This window comes from Hibiscus syriacus, unplaced genomic scaffold (genome assembly GCF_006381635.1).
Source record: "Hibiscus syriacus cultivar Baekdansim isolate YM2019G1 unplaced genomic scaffold, ASM638163v2 tig00018586_pilon, whole genome shotgun sequence".
Taxonomy (NCBI): Eukaryota; Viridiplantae; Streptophyta; class Magnoliopsida; order Malvales; family Malvaceae; genus Hibiscus; species Hibiscus syriacus.
The window spans coordinates 251028-268714 of record NW_024062441.1 but is presented as its reverse complement, the minus strand read 5'-3'; the positions used below and the strand labels follow the sequence as shown (position 1 = coordinate 268714).

At 37.6% G+C, this 17687-nt stretch overlaps 1 protein-coding gene and 1 pseudogene across 2 annotated transcripts; one reads left to right on the top strand and one right to left on the bottom strand.

The window, feature by feature from the left end:
* The first annotated feature begins 8362 nt into the window (after nucleotides 1–8362).
* On the top strand, nucleotides 8363–10755 carry LOC120209285 (annotated as a pseudogene).
* Nucleotides 10756–11166: 411 nt separating this feature from the next.
* On the bottom strand, nucleotides 11167–14290 carry LOC120209298 (probable serine/threonine-protein kinase PIX13). 2 transcript variants are annotated; one of them, XM_039208336.1, is made up of 6 exons: nucleotides 14098–14290; nucleotides 13664–14019; nucleotides 12159–12294; nucleotides 11920–12071; nucleotides 11717–11840; nucleotides 11167–11622 (listed from the first exon to the last, which is right to left on the bottom strand). In XM_039208336.1, the coding sequence occupies exons 1-6, from the start codon at nucleotides 14165–14167 to the stop codon at nucleotides 11183–11185; spliced, it is 1278 nt and encodes a 425-aa protein (XP_039064267.1). In that variant the 5' UTR covers nucleotides 14168–14290; the 3' UTR covers nucleotides 11167–11182. The 2 variants fall into 2 exon arrangements, with proteins under 2 accessions (XP_039064267.1, XP_039064268.1); XM_039208337.1 differs by having other exon boundaries at nucleotides 11168–11622; nucleotides 11920–12059; nucleotides 14098–14274.
* Between the last annotated feature and the right edge of the window lie 3397 nt (nucleotides 14291–17687).

The window sequence follows — 17687 nt, the reverse complement described above, 5'->3', positions numbered from 1 at the left end:
TGTTTATTGTTCTTGGTATATCTTCACAATGTAGTTTTTGGTATATCTAACTTGGTATGTTTATTGTTTTTGTAGAACTTTTATTCGGCTCAATTGACCTTAAGAAATAAATTAAGCTTGACCAAAACAATTGCGTCGAAGCTTTCACCTGCACAAAGAAAAATATTTGAGGATACTTGCTTCGGGCCATGGCTGAAAGTACAACATCCGGGTGGAGATGCTATGTTGACCCATCTGTTTCTTCAAACAATGACTAGCGATCTACCAGAGACTATACAACATCATGATGAAGAGATATGGTTTGATTTTCCACCGGTGTATACGTGTTTTGGGTGGGAGGAGTTTTGCTTAATCACCGGTCTACGCTTCGGACACGATGATGTAGGTCGGTATACTAGACATATTACCCGCCTATCATGGTTATCCCGGGTTTTTCCTGAGCTGTCAATGGAGAAGCCGAATTTACGCGTGGAAGACTTGACGAGATTATTGAATAAGAAAGATGGTTTTACTCGGATGGATGACGTCGATGTTGTCCGAGTATGCCTTCTAATACTTTTGCATGCCGGCTTTTTAGGCAAGAGGCTAGACAACCTATTCCTAATGATCTAATTAAATTGGTAGAGGAACTAAATGTATGGAACCTGTTTCCGTGGGGTTCGTATCTATGGAAAGCTACATGGAATAAGTTGTCTTCTGCCTTTGATGATCGAAAAAGTTTGCGTGGTGATGGTTCCAAATACATTTTGTCAGGCTTTATTTGGGCCTTTAAGGTAAGAATTTTTATATAATGTTTCCAAAATTATAATTAATTATTATTTAACAATTACTAATATTTGTTATTATATTGTTTGTAGATTTGGATATTTGAGGCCTTTCCCGCCATGCAGACATATGCATTAAAAACTTCTAATGATATTCCTAGGGCTATTTCCTGGAAGAGGAAACGGACCTTGCGTCAATGGAAAGATTTACTACCGTATACGACAATAAATAATGTAAGTTAATACAAATACTACCATATGTTTATAAACAAGTTATTACTAGTACACGTTTAACTTTGTTTGAGTTTTTATATTGTTAGGAGTCCAACACTCCATTACAGAGGCTGACACCCATGGAAGCTGAGCTTGCCACTGATTGGTGGCAAGCTAGTAAGCGTTTTTTTGATGGAACAGATGATGAGCAGCCTCCACTTCGAGAGCCATCACCTCACCCAGAGCCATCACCTGATCGACCCAACTATACACCTCCACAACGAGAGCCATCACATATTCTGTCACTTCATCGAGCCTCTTCTCCACCATCACCTCATGATAGGCGACCGGCAAAGATGCCATGACGTTTATCTCCTTATTCTCCACCTCCACCTCCACGGGATGAGTTAGGGGAGTTACGTGATGAGGTCAATGCCTTGCATGAGGAGGTCAGTACTTTACGCGATGACAATGGTGCATGGTGTGTTGAGGTGTCTACTTTACGTGGTGAGGTAGCCGCTCTACGTGAGATGGTAGCATCGTTACAGAATGAGGTTCATACTCTACGCAATGAGGTAATTTTAATATTTTTCATATTTAACTTGATGATAAATTTACTCGTAATTTCACTTAGGTTAACCATTTCACTTAGATTAACCATTTCACTTAGATTGCTTAGTAAATTCATTCGGTTGCTGCCAATACTGCTAAATTGTTTATTCTTTAACCCTGTGAAGTTAGTATTTGTTTTTGGTTATCTTTTGGTTGAAGTAATGCAATCCATTCAAGTTTCAATTTGCAGAAGAAGAATAGTTTACTTTCGCAACGCGAAAATGACTATCGCAACGCGAATTTGACTATCGCAATGAAAGAATCGCAATGCGAAATGAAAATCGCATTGCGATTCTTTCGTTGCGATAGTCAAATTCACGTTGTGATAGTCATTTTCGCGTTGCGATAGTCATTCGTGTTGCGATTTTAAGTTTCAGATTCTATTCTTCTTCTGTAAATTGAAACTTGAATGAATTGCATTACTTCAACCAAAAGACAAAGACAAATACTAACTTCACAGTGTTGAAAATTTAAGTTTCAAGAATAAACTACTACTCTTTATGTTGTCATTGAACCTGCACTAAACCTATATGTTGTCCTTTTAAATGCTTATATAAGTGATTACTTCTGGAATGTTATCTGATGCATTTTGTGAACAATGATAGAATAATGGCTTGGGTGAATACCGTGCAAGTTTGAAATATATTTGTCTTTGTTTTCACTGTTTAATATCATGTCTGTTTATTTACTGATTTATGTATTAATTTATTTTAGCGGCCCGCTAAGGTGGATGCTCTACGTCGGGTTTTTCTTGCAAGACGAAGTTCATGCATCAGATGGCGTGCACGTGCCATTACGTCTCCGTTCACCCCAATAGTGCGAAGAATCCGTAAGAAAAAGCCCGACTCACCTGTCATCGTTCAAGAGGCCTCCCCTATCGTTTAAGAGGCCCCTATCATCCCTCAAGAGTCCCCTCCCACCGTTCAAGAGGCCACTGTCATCGTTGAAGAGGTCCCTCCCAACATTCTAGAGCCCGATTCACACAGCGTAATATATCGAATTATTGAGAAACCCCCTCACGTACCGGACATGATGGATGATCGTTAGCTTTCGTATAAGTTACCGGCCAGTACCATTCCGGCAGATGAAATGAAGAGGAAACAACTGCCGGAAACAATTCTGGATAATATCCTTTGGGCTAAGACCGCAGTTGATTTTTATCTACATGAGCGGAGCCAAGGGTGTTACGCTGACATATACAAACTCAACGATGATATGCATTTATTGATTGAACGGTCTTGGTGTGGTGTGTTATTAGGGGTTGAAGACAGTGGCTATTTCGATAGGGGAGTAAGTCTTATATTTCTTCTTATATTTCATTTTGATTAATTTTTTTTTAAATTTATGTAATTCACCAATATATGTCTTTTTTTGTAAAACAACATATTGATGCATGGGTGTCACGTCTTCTAATAGTAAGGAAATTGAAGAAAAATAAAAATAAAAAAATACGCGATATACAATTATGCCGACGTCTTTTCACATAGTTCACTTGAAGAATCAACGACAGGAATCATATGTGTTGGCTAATGGACAAGCTAAACTTTATCCTGCATGGTGGGAGGTCGATAAGGTTAGTATTTATTTTTTAAATATTTTAAAGGTGTTCATAAATAAGTGCGCAATTTGAATTATTACTTATGATTGCAGGTGTTTATCCCTGTTTTGGAACGTACTCATTGGCTTCTCGTCGAGCTTCAACTCCCATTCCTGAAGACAATAGTATATGACAACATGATAAATTACATATCATTGTCTGATTTGAGAGATATTATTAAGGGATGGAGCTCTCATTTGACTAAATTCTTGGATGCGATTAATTATTGGACTTGTTCTGGAAACAAGAAGCCAAAGAAGTTCAATGTTACAGTTATCAGAGATGAGACCGCGCCACAATAAACGCCGAAAGCCAAAGGGGATTGTGGTTCTCTCGTATGCATGTTCTTGGAGCGTTTGACAACAGGAAGTACACAGTTTCTACCTCCCACCGATAGAGATAGAGGTGCAGTAGGCTTGTGGTTTCGGCATTTTATGGCTAGAGCGATATATGCGAGACGCTGCCTACCTGCATCCGCGTTATGAAAGTGTCCATAAACAATTTGTAAGTCAAATGCAAGTGTTGTTAAGTACCTAGAATTCAATAATAATTTGTTGTTTACTGGTTTTAGATGTGTAGAAAATGTTATTTGAGCAAATGTTTGGTTTCTGCAAGTTAATCCTGAAGTGAGCTGCGTGAAATTGATGTATGGGTGCATAAACAACTATCTGGGGTACACTTTTTTTTATTGTTTAATTGATTCTTAAAAGTCTGATTTGTTTAATTGATGAGGAAAATAAGAATTATTATCATTTTTTGCTTGTTTAATTGATTTATAAAAATTGATTTGTAAAAGTTGATTTGTTTAATATTGATGTGTAAATAATTCTTATTTGTGCTTGTTTAATTGATTGAAATGTAAAAGTTGATTTGTTGATTTCAATCTGCATCATATTAAAGGCAAAAGACCTGTTGGAGGTACACTTTCGCAACGCTAAACTCAAAATCGCAATACGAAAGACAAAATCGCAACGCGAAAGTCAATTCGCGTTGCAATAGTCTAATACGCTTTACGATTACTCGTTGCGATAGTCAAATACCCGTTGCGATAATCAAATTCGCGTTGCGATAGTCAAATTCGCGTTGCGATTTTCACGTTGCGATAGTCAAATAGCCGTTGCGATAATCAAATTCGCGTTGCGATAGTCAAATTCGCGTTGCGATAGACAAATTCGCGTTGCGATAGTCATATTCGTGTTGCGATAGTCATATTCGCGTTGCGATTTTTGAGTTGCGATAATCAAATTCGCATTGCGATAGTCAAATTCGCGTTGCGATATTCAAATGAATGTGTAATAAGTGATAACAACTGAACATATCATAGCAATGTTCAAACTCAAGTTACTAATACATGCCTAACTGAAAATGTTAAAAGTTTACACATAAAATACACATAATAGTCAAATTCATATTGCGATATTCAAATGAATGTGTAATAAGTGATAACAACTGAACAAATCATAGCAATGTTCAAACTCAAGTTACTAATACATGCCTAACTGAAAATGTTAAAAGTTTACACATAATACAACGTTTGCATTTAAAAATAACCTAAGTTAATAGTCCCAAAAGGTGAAGTCAGTTGTGATTGGGATTTTGATTTTGATTGCGATTTTGATTGCCTTTTTCTTGACACCATATGAGCTTTGGATTTTGATGAGGATCTATATTTTGGTAGAGGAAAAGATGATTGTGATGGAACTGGTGATCCACATGTCAACCTTGTATGACTACTTTCCTTGCACCGACTACATGTCGATCTCTTCTTCTCTTCACCCTTAGACGGTATACGATCGTGACTTTTTGGTCGGCCAGGTAGCCTTCTGTCCATGGCTGGTGGCAAAACTGTTTGTAAGTCATCTGGTATGTCCCACTCAGAAGGATGTGGAATATGGTAGATAATCTCGGTATAAGTCTGTCGATATACTTCTGTAGTGTAGCAATCCATAGCGTATACGCTTGAATCATCTTGGTTTAGATGAAGAGCAACTTTTATAACATGCCCACACGGATAACCAGATGTTTGCCATTTCATAAAACTACACGTCTTTGCATTTAGATCGACAAGCCCATTTAAGCTATTATCCAGTACTTCAAACAAAGTGTTTGAACATGGTTCAACTCTCCATGACGTTGACTTCACAACACGTTTCGTTATCTTTTTTTCAGTCCATGGTGTAACACGATGTTCCAATGTTCCTGTAAATTTAAATAAATAATACTTAGTAAAATATATGATAAGTTACGAATTTAAAGAAATAATACTTGCATGGTTTCTTTTCTTGTAGTACCACTGTTGAATAGAGGCCCGAAAAAACTCCATTAACATAGTAATGGGTAATTTCCGGGAATGACGACTTAGAACATTGATTGATTCTGCACTATTAGACGTCATAAAACCATATCTTGCTCCAAGTTGATGTACTCTTGACCATCTTTCAAACCCGATATCTTCTAGTGTTTGAGCACACTGAGGCAAAACACGTCTTAAACAATTTATATGCTTATTAAAATTCACTTCCCGATAAGCTTTTACAGCCTTCCAGTATGTCCATTTGTGATTTTTTATACCAGCAGACCTTGATTTTAGATTTCTATATAAATGAACACCACAAAATCCATGAAAAACATATGGGAAACACCTTCTAACAGCGTTGTCAATTGAGTTTGCCCTATCGGATATGATTGTCAGATTGCTAATAGGACCTATGCAATCCCTAAGATGCCCCATAAACCATGTCCATGAATCAGAGGTTTCAGATTTGCCAACCCCGTAAGCTATTGATAGTATCCTATTGTTAGCATCCATGGCTACTGCTAATAAGTTTACTCCATGGTATCGACCTTTTAAATGTGCTCCGTCAACTATAATAACTGGGCGCATGCAAGTAATAAACGAACGAATCTACAAAATCATATACACAAGAAATATAATCATTTAAATGTGAAATGCATGTAACTAACAAAAATGAGTCAACAAAATTATATTGATTTACTAACCGCAGCACCAATGGCGATAAACAGCAACTCAAAGCGTCCATTTCTATCTGTTTTGATATGAGTTACCGACCCAGAATTTTTCTGCTTTAAATTGTGACAATAAGCCGACATTTGGGCAAACGATGCTTCTGGCGACCCCCTCGACAATTCCAAGGCATAACATTTGCTCTCCAAGCTTGAGAATATGAGATACTAATCTTGAACCGAGCATTCATGTCAGTCATAATTTCATGTCCCCGATATACCCTGTCATTCAAAAACATTAACTCAGCCAGAAAACCACCCAATACCTTTTTGTTTGCCTGTCTATGGTGAGGAAAAACTTGGGTTCTTGAACATGTATGTTTATCAATAAAAATCCTAACTTGAAACATTTCGCAATCTTTTATCTTCTTTGCAATCATACGCCACGTACAGTTCTTGTCAATCATACACCTTGTTTCGAAATGATCTTTGCTTGATTTGTTAACTTTTAGTTGATAGCCATCTTCCACACATTTCGTATACAAGCTATCTTCAAGTCTTCCTTTGTATCAAAACAATCATCTTTCTTGATACGAATAATTTTGTGTAACAATCAACTGCTATTTTTACCAACTCTTCTTCCGGTATCTGAAGTAATTCTGGCATATTCCAGTTATACTCCCGTGACATTTTCTTCGAGGACTTTTCTTCGGGGATTTCTTCTTCTTATCTTTCTTTTTCAGGGTTATATGAATTACAGAATGGATGTTCAACATGTTCATTCAAAGTCGTAACTTCCTCCTCATTATCATCAACAACATCTTCCTCGGCAGCGGCTGTTTCATCATTAAAATTCGGGTATTGATCAATATCAAAATCATTACACGCAGGGTCTGTTTCTTCTTATGAAAAATCATCAAAATTCGAGTATTGACCAAGATCAAAGTCTGGGTATTGACCAAGATCAAATTTCGAATACCGACTAGTACTCACAATTTTTTCTGTTGGCTCATCATCGCCTAACTGGTTAATACGAAAACCGGAATTTGGTGCTGAATGTTGATTGGGATTTGGATTAGGGAAATGTTGTGGGTTTTGAGATTGTGTTTGATATTGGAAATGTGGTGAAACAAAATTTGCTTGGTGATGAAATTGTGGTGGAACCATTAAATTTTGAGCACCATAAACTGGGGTTGAAAAACTTAGTTGATTACTACCCGCTACTGACCCAACTTCACTACTTCTAGGTTCAACAACATACAATGTAACATCATCTTGCGAAACACTAATGTAAGCAGTGAATCGTTTAACATCTTCATTGTCGGTTAACAAATAAACTTTACATTTTCTCTAATAAGATAGCCTAAATCCACTTAAGGGCTCTAAATTCAATTTATTTGCAACACGTAACATTAGAGTTTCATAAGTTAACTTTTTTAATAACAGTTTTAGTTGAAGATTCATGGGTAAAGGCATATATTGTAAAACACCATGAACATTCTCCCATGACCCTCCAAAACACAAATCTATCCAAACATGATCAACATTAGATGATTTCATTATTTTAAATTAATTTACTAAACAAACGAGCTGCGAAACTAAAACCTGTTGCCGGATGGGGAAGGATGTCGTTAGATATAGGAACGGATGTCGCCGGAGAGAGTGATAGATGGAGATGGAATGAGTTGCGATTTAGGGATTTAGGTTATGAGTTGCTTCTGCTGCGTAGTTATATACCCAAAACATTTGTGTTACGAAACTAAAACATATTGCGAATTTGAAATGCAGTGTTGCGACAGTCAGAATCGCATTGCGATAGTCATAATCGCATTGCGATTTACATATTCGCATTGCGATAGTCGAAAAATCGCAACTCGAATTTGGAAAATCGCAATGCAATAGTCAGAATCGCGTTGCGAATCTGGAAATTGATTTGCGATACCGGAGATCGCGTTGCGAATTATCGATCGCATTGCGATTTAGTTGATCATTTTGACAAATCCAAAAAAAGTTGGTTAAAATCATATATTATAAGACATTTTTGGTCACTAAGGTTATTTTCTTTTTTTTTAATCCGTCTTTTATTTCATTTATATATAACTGTTTTACTTAGTTATCTATTATGACATAATCACATAAAAGACAGCACCTGTTCTAGATTTTCTATTTTAAGAAGCAAAACTCGGGCGAAATTCCTTGCAACAGACCCGAAATGCACGCTAAGGGATCACACGGGAGAAGCACATCAACCCCATCAGCATATTCATTCATGGAAACCTGCGTTAATGTTCAATGTCTCTCGATTTTAAGTTCTCGACACCCTCTTCGGCTTCGGCTTGGCCTTCCCCTTCCTCTTCCTCCATATTTCAACATGATTTCTCCCTTCTTTCAGAGCCCGGTGCCCGAAGAGAAACCTATAGGCACGGTCCCCATTTGCTTGGGAACCATGATGCTGGTACATAGGGAGAGAGACGTAGATATCGATTTCCGAAGAGGGGAGAGGATGGAGCAAGAGAAAGAAATCAGTGCAGCTAACGCACAGCAAAATGAATCCGGTTTTGTCCAGGAAAGCGTGAGCCTCATTGAATATTTCGCTCGGCTCGGAGACTTCCAAAGCACCCTGAGACAAGAATGTTACAGCCTCGTTAGGCGCATGAAGATTTTGTTGCCATACTTCGACGAGATTCAGCTCCTCGGTGCCTGCATTCCTCCTAACGGTGTACCGCATTGTCGAAGTTGAAGAAAGTACTTTGTTTGGCGAAGAAACTTCTGAAAACTTGTAGGGCTGGTAGCAAGATTTTCCTGGTGAGAATGTTTCTACATTTGGCCTCCCATCATCACCGTCCATTTATTTATATCCGTTGAATTCAAAATTCCCATTGTTGGTTATTCTTTCTCAGGCATTGGAGACTGAGGCAATGATGGTCAAATTTCACGCCGTTAATCTTTCTTTGTTTTTGAAGCCTTATTCGGAACGCAATGTGTATATTTGAAATTCGAATGCCGGATGTTATTCAGGTCGAGCTAATGGTGACGCAGTTGAGGCTAGGCAGACGGCGAAAACATTTGCAGGATATGGAACTTGCATTAGATTTGATGGTACTATCCTCGGAAACCGATGAAAGGATGGCTGATGTAGCCATCATAGAAAGGCTAGCCAAGAAATTAGATTTGCATACCTTTGAGGACTTGAAGAAAGAAACCATAGCTGTAAGGAATCTTTCCAAAGAAAGAGGCCAAACCTCAGAGTGCGTAGTGCAGGTTATAGACATTCTCAATAAATTCAAACAGATGTTAGGCATGGAAGTAACTGATATTTTCAAGGAGTCTGTCAAGCCTAAAATGTTGGAAAAGTCGATGTCCTTCGTGATCCCTCATGAGTTCCTTTGTCCGATCACACTCGACGTAATGAGAGATCCAGTTATCATCGCGAGCGGACAGGTAAGGACTTCTCTTTGTTTCAACCACTTGAATGAGAATGACTGAAAACAATTACATCATTTGAATCATTTACACTTGATTGTTTGATACATGTGTTTTCAAACTGAATTTCAGACATTTGAAAGAGAGAGCATACAGAAGTGGTTTGATTCTAACAATAGGACATGCCCGAAGACGAGGCAGACTCTGGCTCACTTGTCGCTAGTGCCGAATCATGCCCTCAAGAACCTTATTACACAATGGTGTGAGAAGAACAATTATAAGCATCCCAACACAGAGGATCTTGAATCTTCACAAGGCTCCTCTGTCAAAGAGGAAGAGATCTCATCTTTGGTTGAAGAACTATCTTCCTCTGAATTAGAAGTGCTGTTAAGGGCAGTGAAGGATATTCATATGCTTTCGAAGGAGCACCCGGAGAGCCGAGTTCTGTTCACTAATTGCGGAGCAATCCCAGCATTGGTGCAACTGTTGCGCTATCTGAATCCTAAAATCAACAGTATGCCGTGACATCTCTATTGAATTTATCGATCGACGACGCTAACAAGAAGCTCATAGCGTGAGAACAAGCAATACCTGCTATACTAGACGTCTCGAGAAATGGAAGTATGGAGTCGAGAGAGAATTCCACCGCAGCTTTATTCATCTTATCGATGCTCGACGAGAACAAATAACGATCGCTCTCTCAGAAGGCATCCCTGCATTAGTACAATTGTTGGAGACCGGGATGAGTAGAGGCAAAACAGATGCTGTCACTGCACTGTTCAACTTATGTCTCAACCAAGCCAATAAGGCAAGGGCCATCGACGCTGGCATTGTGCCACCATTGAAGCTCTTAGTCAAGGATAAGAGAATGGGCATGGTTGATGAGGCCCTCTCCATGTTCTTGCTTCTAGTAACTCATCCACAAGGTAGATATGAGATCGGACAGCTATTTTTCATTGGGGTGCTGGTCGATATCATCAGAGACGGGACCCGAAGAATAAGGAGTGCGCAGCCTCGGTTCTTCTCGAGTTGAGTTTGAACAATTCATCTCACATTCTTGCAGCCCTTCAGTTTGGTGTTTAAGAGCATTTAGTTGAGATCTCCGTAACCGGAACAAACAGAGCACAAAGGAAAGCAAATAAACTTTTACAGCTTATGAGAACGAGTGACCATCTTCCATAAATCTTCTAAACTCACTGCATATATATCTTTATATATATGATAATGATATCATGATCATGGCTCGAGTCTCGCTTGACGGTATCACACCTATGTTGTAGATATTTGAAAAACATTTCATGTAAAAGGTTATGTTTATCATTCTCAATTAACCATGTAGATCGATATCCTCAAAATTGGCCAAGCTTCCATGGTCAATAATCAGGTTGGCCTTTTGATTATTTCAAGCTGATGTTGAAATTAACTGCAAAGTTTTCATTGTGATAATAACAATAATATATGCTCGAGTTTCACATAAAACTAGACCTCAAGTACGCTGTATTGGAATTGTATTTTATATACGAGTCCAAAAAAAAGTTAAACATACGTGTATAGGAGAACAACATCAATTATTACAATTTGTTACATGCACATCTCCGAAACCGAACAACTATCGATGCGGTGTAGCCGTGGCGGAGCGTTGGTTATTTGTATCCCGACCGTACCTAGAATGCACCGGGGATCGATTATCGTTAGCTCTTGACTTCGATTTGCTACCTTTACTACTCTCTTTAGGATTTTGATTGATGGCATTGATCTTTTGTAACGTCTCCAATACCTCTTCCATGGATGGACGGCTTCTGGGATCGGATTCCAAACACTTTAAAATAAGTGCACCGGCTTGCAATGCAGCTTTCATAGGGTATTGCTCGTCCAACCTTGGATCCATTATTTTCTTCAACTTCCTCTTCTCCGTCAACGAGTGTTTGGTCCATTCCACCAGATTGTGCTCTCCACTCGGTCGATTCGTATCGAGGGCCCTCAGGCCCGTTAACATCTCTAACAACACCACTCCGAAACCATACACATCACTTCTAACATACAAATGACCTACACAATTTTGTACATGTTAACGTCAGTTGTAGTCCTATTCCATAACACAACAGAGGAGGTGGCCGTTCAAAAGGAAAGATTGGTACATTACCAGTGGCAACATATTCAGGAGCAGCATAACCATAAGTGCCCATGACTCGTGTGGTGATATGCGAGTGGCCGTTTATAGGGCCAAACTTCGCTAATCCGAAATCCGAAAGTTTAGCGTTGTAGTCCTGGAAGATAGTCGAATCCGTTTGTTAGTCGTATATGACTCGGAGAAAGCTAAAAGAGGGAGGGTGGGATTGAATTTACCCCATCCAGCAAAATATTGGAGGCTTTAAAGTCCCTGTAGATAACACTCTTCTCGGATGTATGCAAAAAGTCCAGGCCTTGGGCAGCCCCAATGGCTATTTTAAGCCGCGTTGCCCATGTAAGAGGCTCTGCTCTGCCCGCTGCAATTGAGTTTTCATATATATAAAACAGCTTTGAGTTTCCCCAATCTCTTAAGATAGAGATAAAGAAAAGATGTGTTTGTTCATTAAATTACATACATCTGAAGAGGTGGTTTTCCAAGCTGCCCTTTTGCATGTATTCATAGACGAGGAGGAATTGATTCTCCTCCCAACAGTACCCCAATAGCTTCACCAGATTTGGATGGCTGAACTTGCCCAAAAATTTCACTTCTGCCTGTCCTCACACCACCAAAACCAACTTAATTTTCATTCCTTAAAGATCATGGATTCATTTATATATATTAAGGGAATGATGCAAAATTTTATACTCGGGGAAGTGTACTTTTAAAAGGGGAAAATATATTTTCAATAAAAAATATATAAAAATATCTAAAATATATGATAATCTTAAAATTTCAGGGTAACTGTCCCATCTGCCCCCTATCCATCTATATATATATATATATATATATATATATATATATATAATCATGCACATGCAGCCAAATCCACCACTCTTCAAAAATCCTTTCTTTACACAAAAATGCAAACTTTAAATATATCTTAGACGAAACTAGAATCAAACATTAGAAGAGATTAAATTGTTAATCTTCAAATATATCAACAGTAAAACTAAGATCCAATGTTAAAAAGAACCTAAAAATAAATAGAACCATATTTACTGTGACAAATATTTAAATTGCCAAAAATTTAAAGTGTTATAAAAAAAAATTAAAGGATGAGGTCAGAGTCCTCTCGGGCTGAACACATAATTATATTACGACAGACTACAAAATTGAATCATAAGTTCTATGAGAGTTAAAATATAAATTTATTATGATGTTAACTTATATTTTTTTTAAATAAATTATAAATTTTAATTTTAGAAGATTGAAATAAAATTTTATAATATATTAACTTATAATTCTAAAACTATCAAAAATTAAAGTTCTTTTTTCTAATTATCGCTAAGACAATAATGATCCTCCAATACATTATATATTAAAAGACTTTATTGTTGTAGTGGTTAGGTCAACTCAAAGAAAAAACTGGCCAAATTGTAAATATTTATTCTCAAAATGTAAACATTGAAAGGTATACATAAATTAGTACGGCGTCGTATATTTTGGGAAGACATTTCAATTCTCCTTCCCAGTGTTTACACTTAATAACCAAGGCCTGCGTCTAAATACATTCTTTTTTTTTTTAACACTAATCAAATTAGTTAACGAAATCGTTGATTTTTCTGAAGATTATAGGTTTAAACATCAAAGATTATAAAAGTGATTGATTATTGATTGTCAAATAATTAAGATTATTTAGAATAGATATAACTTTGTAATCACTTTAACTTAATCGAAAAAAGCACATTCTTTTTAATTTAATTTTCTTTATTCAGTATCATAGAATTTAAAACATTTAATTTTATTTAAAGGATTTCAAATATAATCAAATAAATTAATTGGTAATCAAAATTATTAATAATAGAATATTTTGATTATGCACTCATTTAACAATAATCTTTAAACATGAGGTGAACTGGTGATAACAAAATTAAATTACATTGCTTAGTTAATGTTTGATGGAAGCAAGAAAAAAAATACCTGCCATTCTTGCAAGCCTTGAGAGCTATCGGGATTCGATTTCTTGACGGCGACCGCCATGCCAACGCCGACTTTCGAAGGAGCATATGTTTTCTCATCGACCCAACCTTTGAAAACTCTACCGAAACCGCCTTCTCCGAGCACCGTAGCCGGCTTGAAATTTCTCGTGGCGGCCTTGAGTTCAGCAAAAGTGAATATTTTCAAGGTGGTGTTCATCGGAATCTTTCCACTTTCCGGCACGGACACCGCTTCACCAACCTCCTTGCTTCTCCCTTCAACGCCGCTGCTCTCTTTGTTCGTTGTAGGTGGTGGAAGTGATCCATTTGGTGTGCCGTCTTTTACTTTCTTCGACTCTTCTGCAAATACATGTGTATCGTCAATCACACAAGATGATAAAACAGAAAACTATGAACAAAATCAAAATTTAAACGTACCTGGGCTGGATGACTTGATGGTGGATTGGCTATGGTGATCAACTTGTTGAGTTCCAAAGCAGTTCCCCATAACTGATATACAAAAAACTCTTTTTGTATTTGGGATTGAAAAGGAAGATTTTAGATATGGGAAGGGTAATGAGTATTGACTTTTTGTTTTTATTTGCAGGTTCGAGGAAGAAGAGAAGAAAGGGGGAGGAAGCAACCAGACCAGCTGTATCGATGTGGGAGGAGAAGATGGAGACTTGGAGTTCTGTTTGGACTTTTTGTTTCTCTACACATAGAATATATCTATGTCACACCCCAATTTAAGGGTTGAATTTTATTAATTTAAGTAAATTTAAAGGACTAAATTACAAGTTACAGAAATTTGCAACTCAGTTTCAAAACTTTGGGAAGTTCAAGAACTTAAATATGATTTTTCTCATTTTTCCTTTGCAGTGAAAATTAAACCCCCTGTCTAGCAACCCAACCAAACAATCACCAATTTTCCCTAATCCCAAAATCCCTAACCCATCACCTTCCCACCCCCCGATCCGCCTTGCCTCGACCGGCGGTGTAGGTCACTGCCACCTCCATCCAAATTGTCACCTCGTCCCGACAAAAACCCCTACCTTGTTGCTACGGATTCAGCCGCCGATCGATGTATGGGGACCATCAAAGCTTTGTCGTTTCCAAGACCCCATCACTCGTTTTCTACTCGATTATCGTCGATCAAGACGTCGCCTCACCTCACCGCCTGCACCATCGGACTCCCCTCCTCCATGCGCCCAAAACCCAGCCCGGGGGTTGTCGCATCGTCGTCGTTTCCTCGGACGACCGTCATTGGGTAAGTCGATTATATTTTTGATTGTTTAGGTATGGTTGATGGTTGTTGTGGTAAAAACTTTTGGTTGCAAATGATGTGTAGATGCTCTCGAAAGAATCGACCGATCACCCCGAGCCCGTCGTCACCGCCACGCACCTCCGCGTGCGCGAGGGCTTCTTCAGCCCGTCCTGGAAACCTTCTAGAACCGGTCCATTCAGTCTAGACCGGCACGAACCGGCTAGCCCGGTCTGAACCGAGTCAACCCGACCCGTTAACTTTGATCAGACTCGTTGACTTTGACAAAAAGTCAAATTTTTTCTCTCGAAAAGTCATATTTTCTATTTTTTGACTTCCTGAGTCCGAATCTGAAGTCTGTTTTGCCAAATTTGCACTCGATAAGTCATTTTTCAATGTTTTATCTCTGGATTCATTTTGGTTTTTCGATTCAGTTCAGTTTCTGACGTAAATTCGTTGTTATGTATCCGATACATTATGAGACGTATAAATAAAGTTCGATGGCATTCGAATAGAGTTTAAATGGTCGATCGATATAGCTCATATATCAAGGTAATACGTTACTACCTTATGCATGTTGTATGGAACATGCTAGTATTAGTGAATGCATGGTTGAATATGGTTACATATGTGTAGTTAAAAATTCTAAACTTGGTCTGATTTGCAAAATAAATTAAATTGAATAAGGCTCAAACTACCTACATAGACACAAGAAGACTGATAAGAATGATTTCAAGTTCAGCGATTATCCAAAAAAGCAAATAACCTCAGAATCTCTAAATTTTATTTATCATCATTAGAAACTTTAATACTGAAATTACCTGATTATAAAATCACAGAATTGCCTCTGAAGTGTAAAATGACTATATTATATGACCAAGTTGAACTAAATTGAAGTATTGTAGGTCTCTGAATTGTGGAAATGACTGAATTACTCTAGAAACTCCGAAGTGACAAGGATAACTTGACTGCTAAATGACCTAATTACCCTCAAAGACATAGAACTAAGCGAATAACTTGAATAAGTCTGTAAACGCTGATGATCTAATATGGTGTACTATCTATAAGGGTTTTGAACCACGAATCAAGCACGTCGACATTTCTTGAGATCGTTGCAATACAAAAATGAAATAAATATCATTGGAATACATGTTCGTTTCTATAAGATACATTCAGCGATAATTCTGAAGATGGTCAGCTCGACAAGAGTTGACATAATTAAAGTGTAAATACCCTTGAAGTGTAACGATTTGATCGGTTGACAAGTATCACAGTGTTGGGATTTGTTCAGTTCAAGTTAACTTGATATCCTGATAAATCAAAACAAATCTTAAATACCATGAATCATCGTTTCTCCCTTATTAGATAAAATTACTAAGAATTATCCAAGAATTTAATGCCCAAAATGCCCTTGATTTCCTGAATAATGTAATCACTCATGTCATATCTGAAATCACAAGTAACTCTGATGCAAAGGATTATGAATACCTTTCCAATCACATAGTGCCTCTGAAAATTATTTGAATACTATATGATCTTGATAAATCATGTCCCAAATAACTGATGAATCAGTCAGCTATCAAACCCTTTTATAGGGATATTCTTTCTAAATTTAATCAATTTACAGGAGTTTCATGGCTCCCTATCTTATAAATACCAAGTACCTTCAGAAAATAAATGGATCCTCTAGTGTGTTCCCTATGTTTTATATGATTGTTTTATTTTTTTTGAAATGTGTTTTATCGAGATTTTTGAGTTACTGAAGTTTAAGTGTTCCTGTCTGATTCATGATCTCTGGATATTGTTCCTCCTAAATTGATATGTCTTAATTGTGATTTCTATGCTGCTGTAATATACTACCTGAAAATTGATTCCTTCGGGGTACTCTAGGATATGGTATGAAGTTTCTGCAGGTTCAGCTCGGTCAAACTGGTAATTTCTTATATAAGTTCAGACCGATCGAGCTGGTAATTCCTTACGGATTTAAAGTGACCCTTGGGTGGGCTCCTAGGCCTAATGGGTCTAGTGGTAAGACCTTATGAACCCTAAAGTACTCCCTTAGGGTGACACCTCTGCTATGTGCTTTGGGTAAGTCCTTATGGACCTGAGGGAATTCCCCTCGGGTGGACACCTATGTTTTGGCTAGGGTAAGACATTATGAACCCAAGGTATACCCTTAGATTGGTATTTATGCCCAATGAGCCTAGGGTAAGCCCTTATAGATGAAGTTCTGGGGAGTTGCATATTGGCGTTCGGTTGGAGGGTTTTACTATGGTTTTAAAAATACGTTTTAAACTGTTACTATTTAAAAAGATATGTATCATTTTACTGGTTTTATGGTACACACTAGATACCCTATTCTGATCTCCCGAACCTGGTTCTCTGAACGTTTCCTCGGAACTATAATCTTCATGTCTTTCATTCGAAGAAATATCAGTGGAACCTCAGCTCATCTTGAAAACATGTAGATGTCTGGATCGATAAAGAAGTTTTATGCTTGCTCGTTATCTGCATTGTCCTTCAGCATCACTTGGTAGTTCTGTATTATTGAGCTTCCCAAAGCTCACTTTGTTACTTACTATTTCAGGTTAAATTGATCCATTACAGTTTACGACATCAGCATTGGAGTTCCACTAGCGTTACTTGTGGAGTAGTGTGCTTGTGATTAAGGGGTATATAGGTTATATTATGTTTTTATATATGAGTCTGAAACGTGTATGATTTTAATTCTGTTTGTAGTATATGAATGGTTTTCTAAACTTGTATT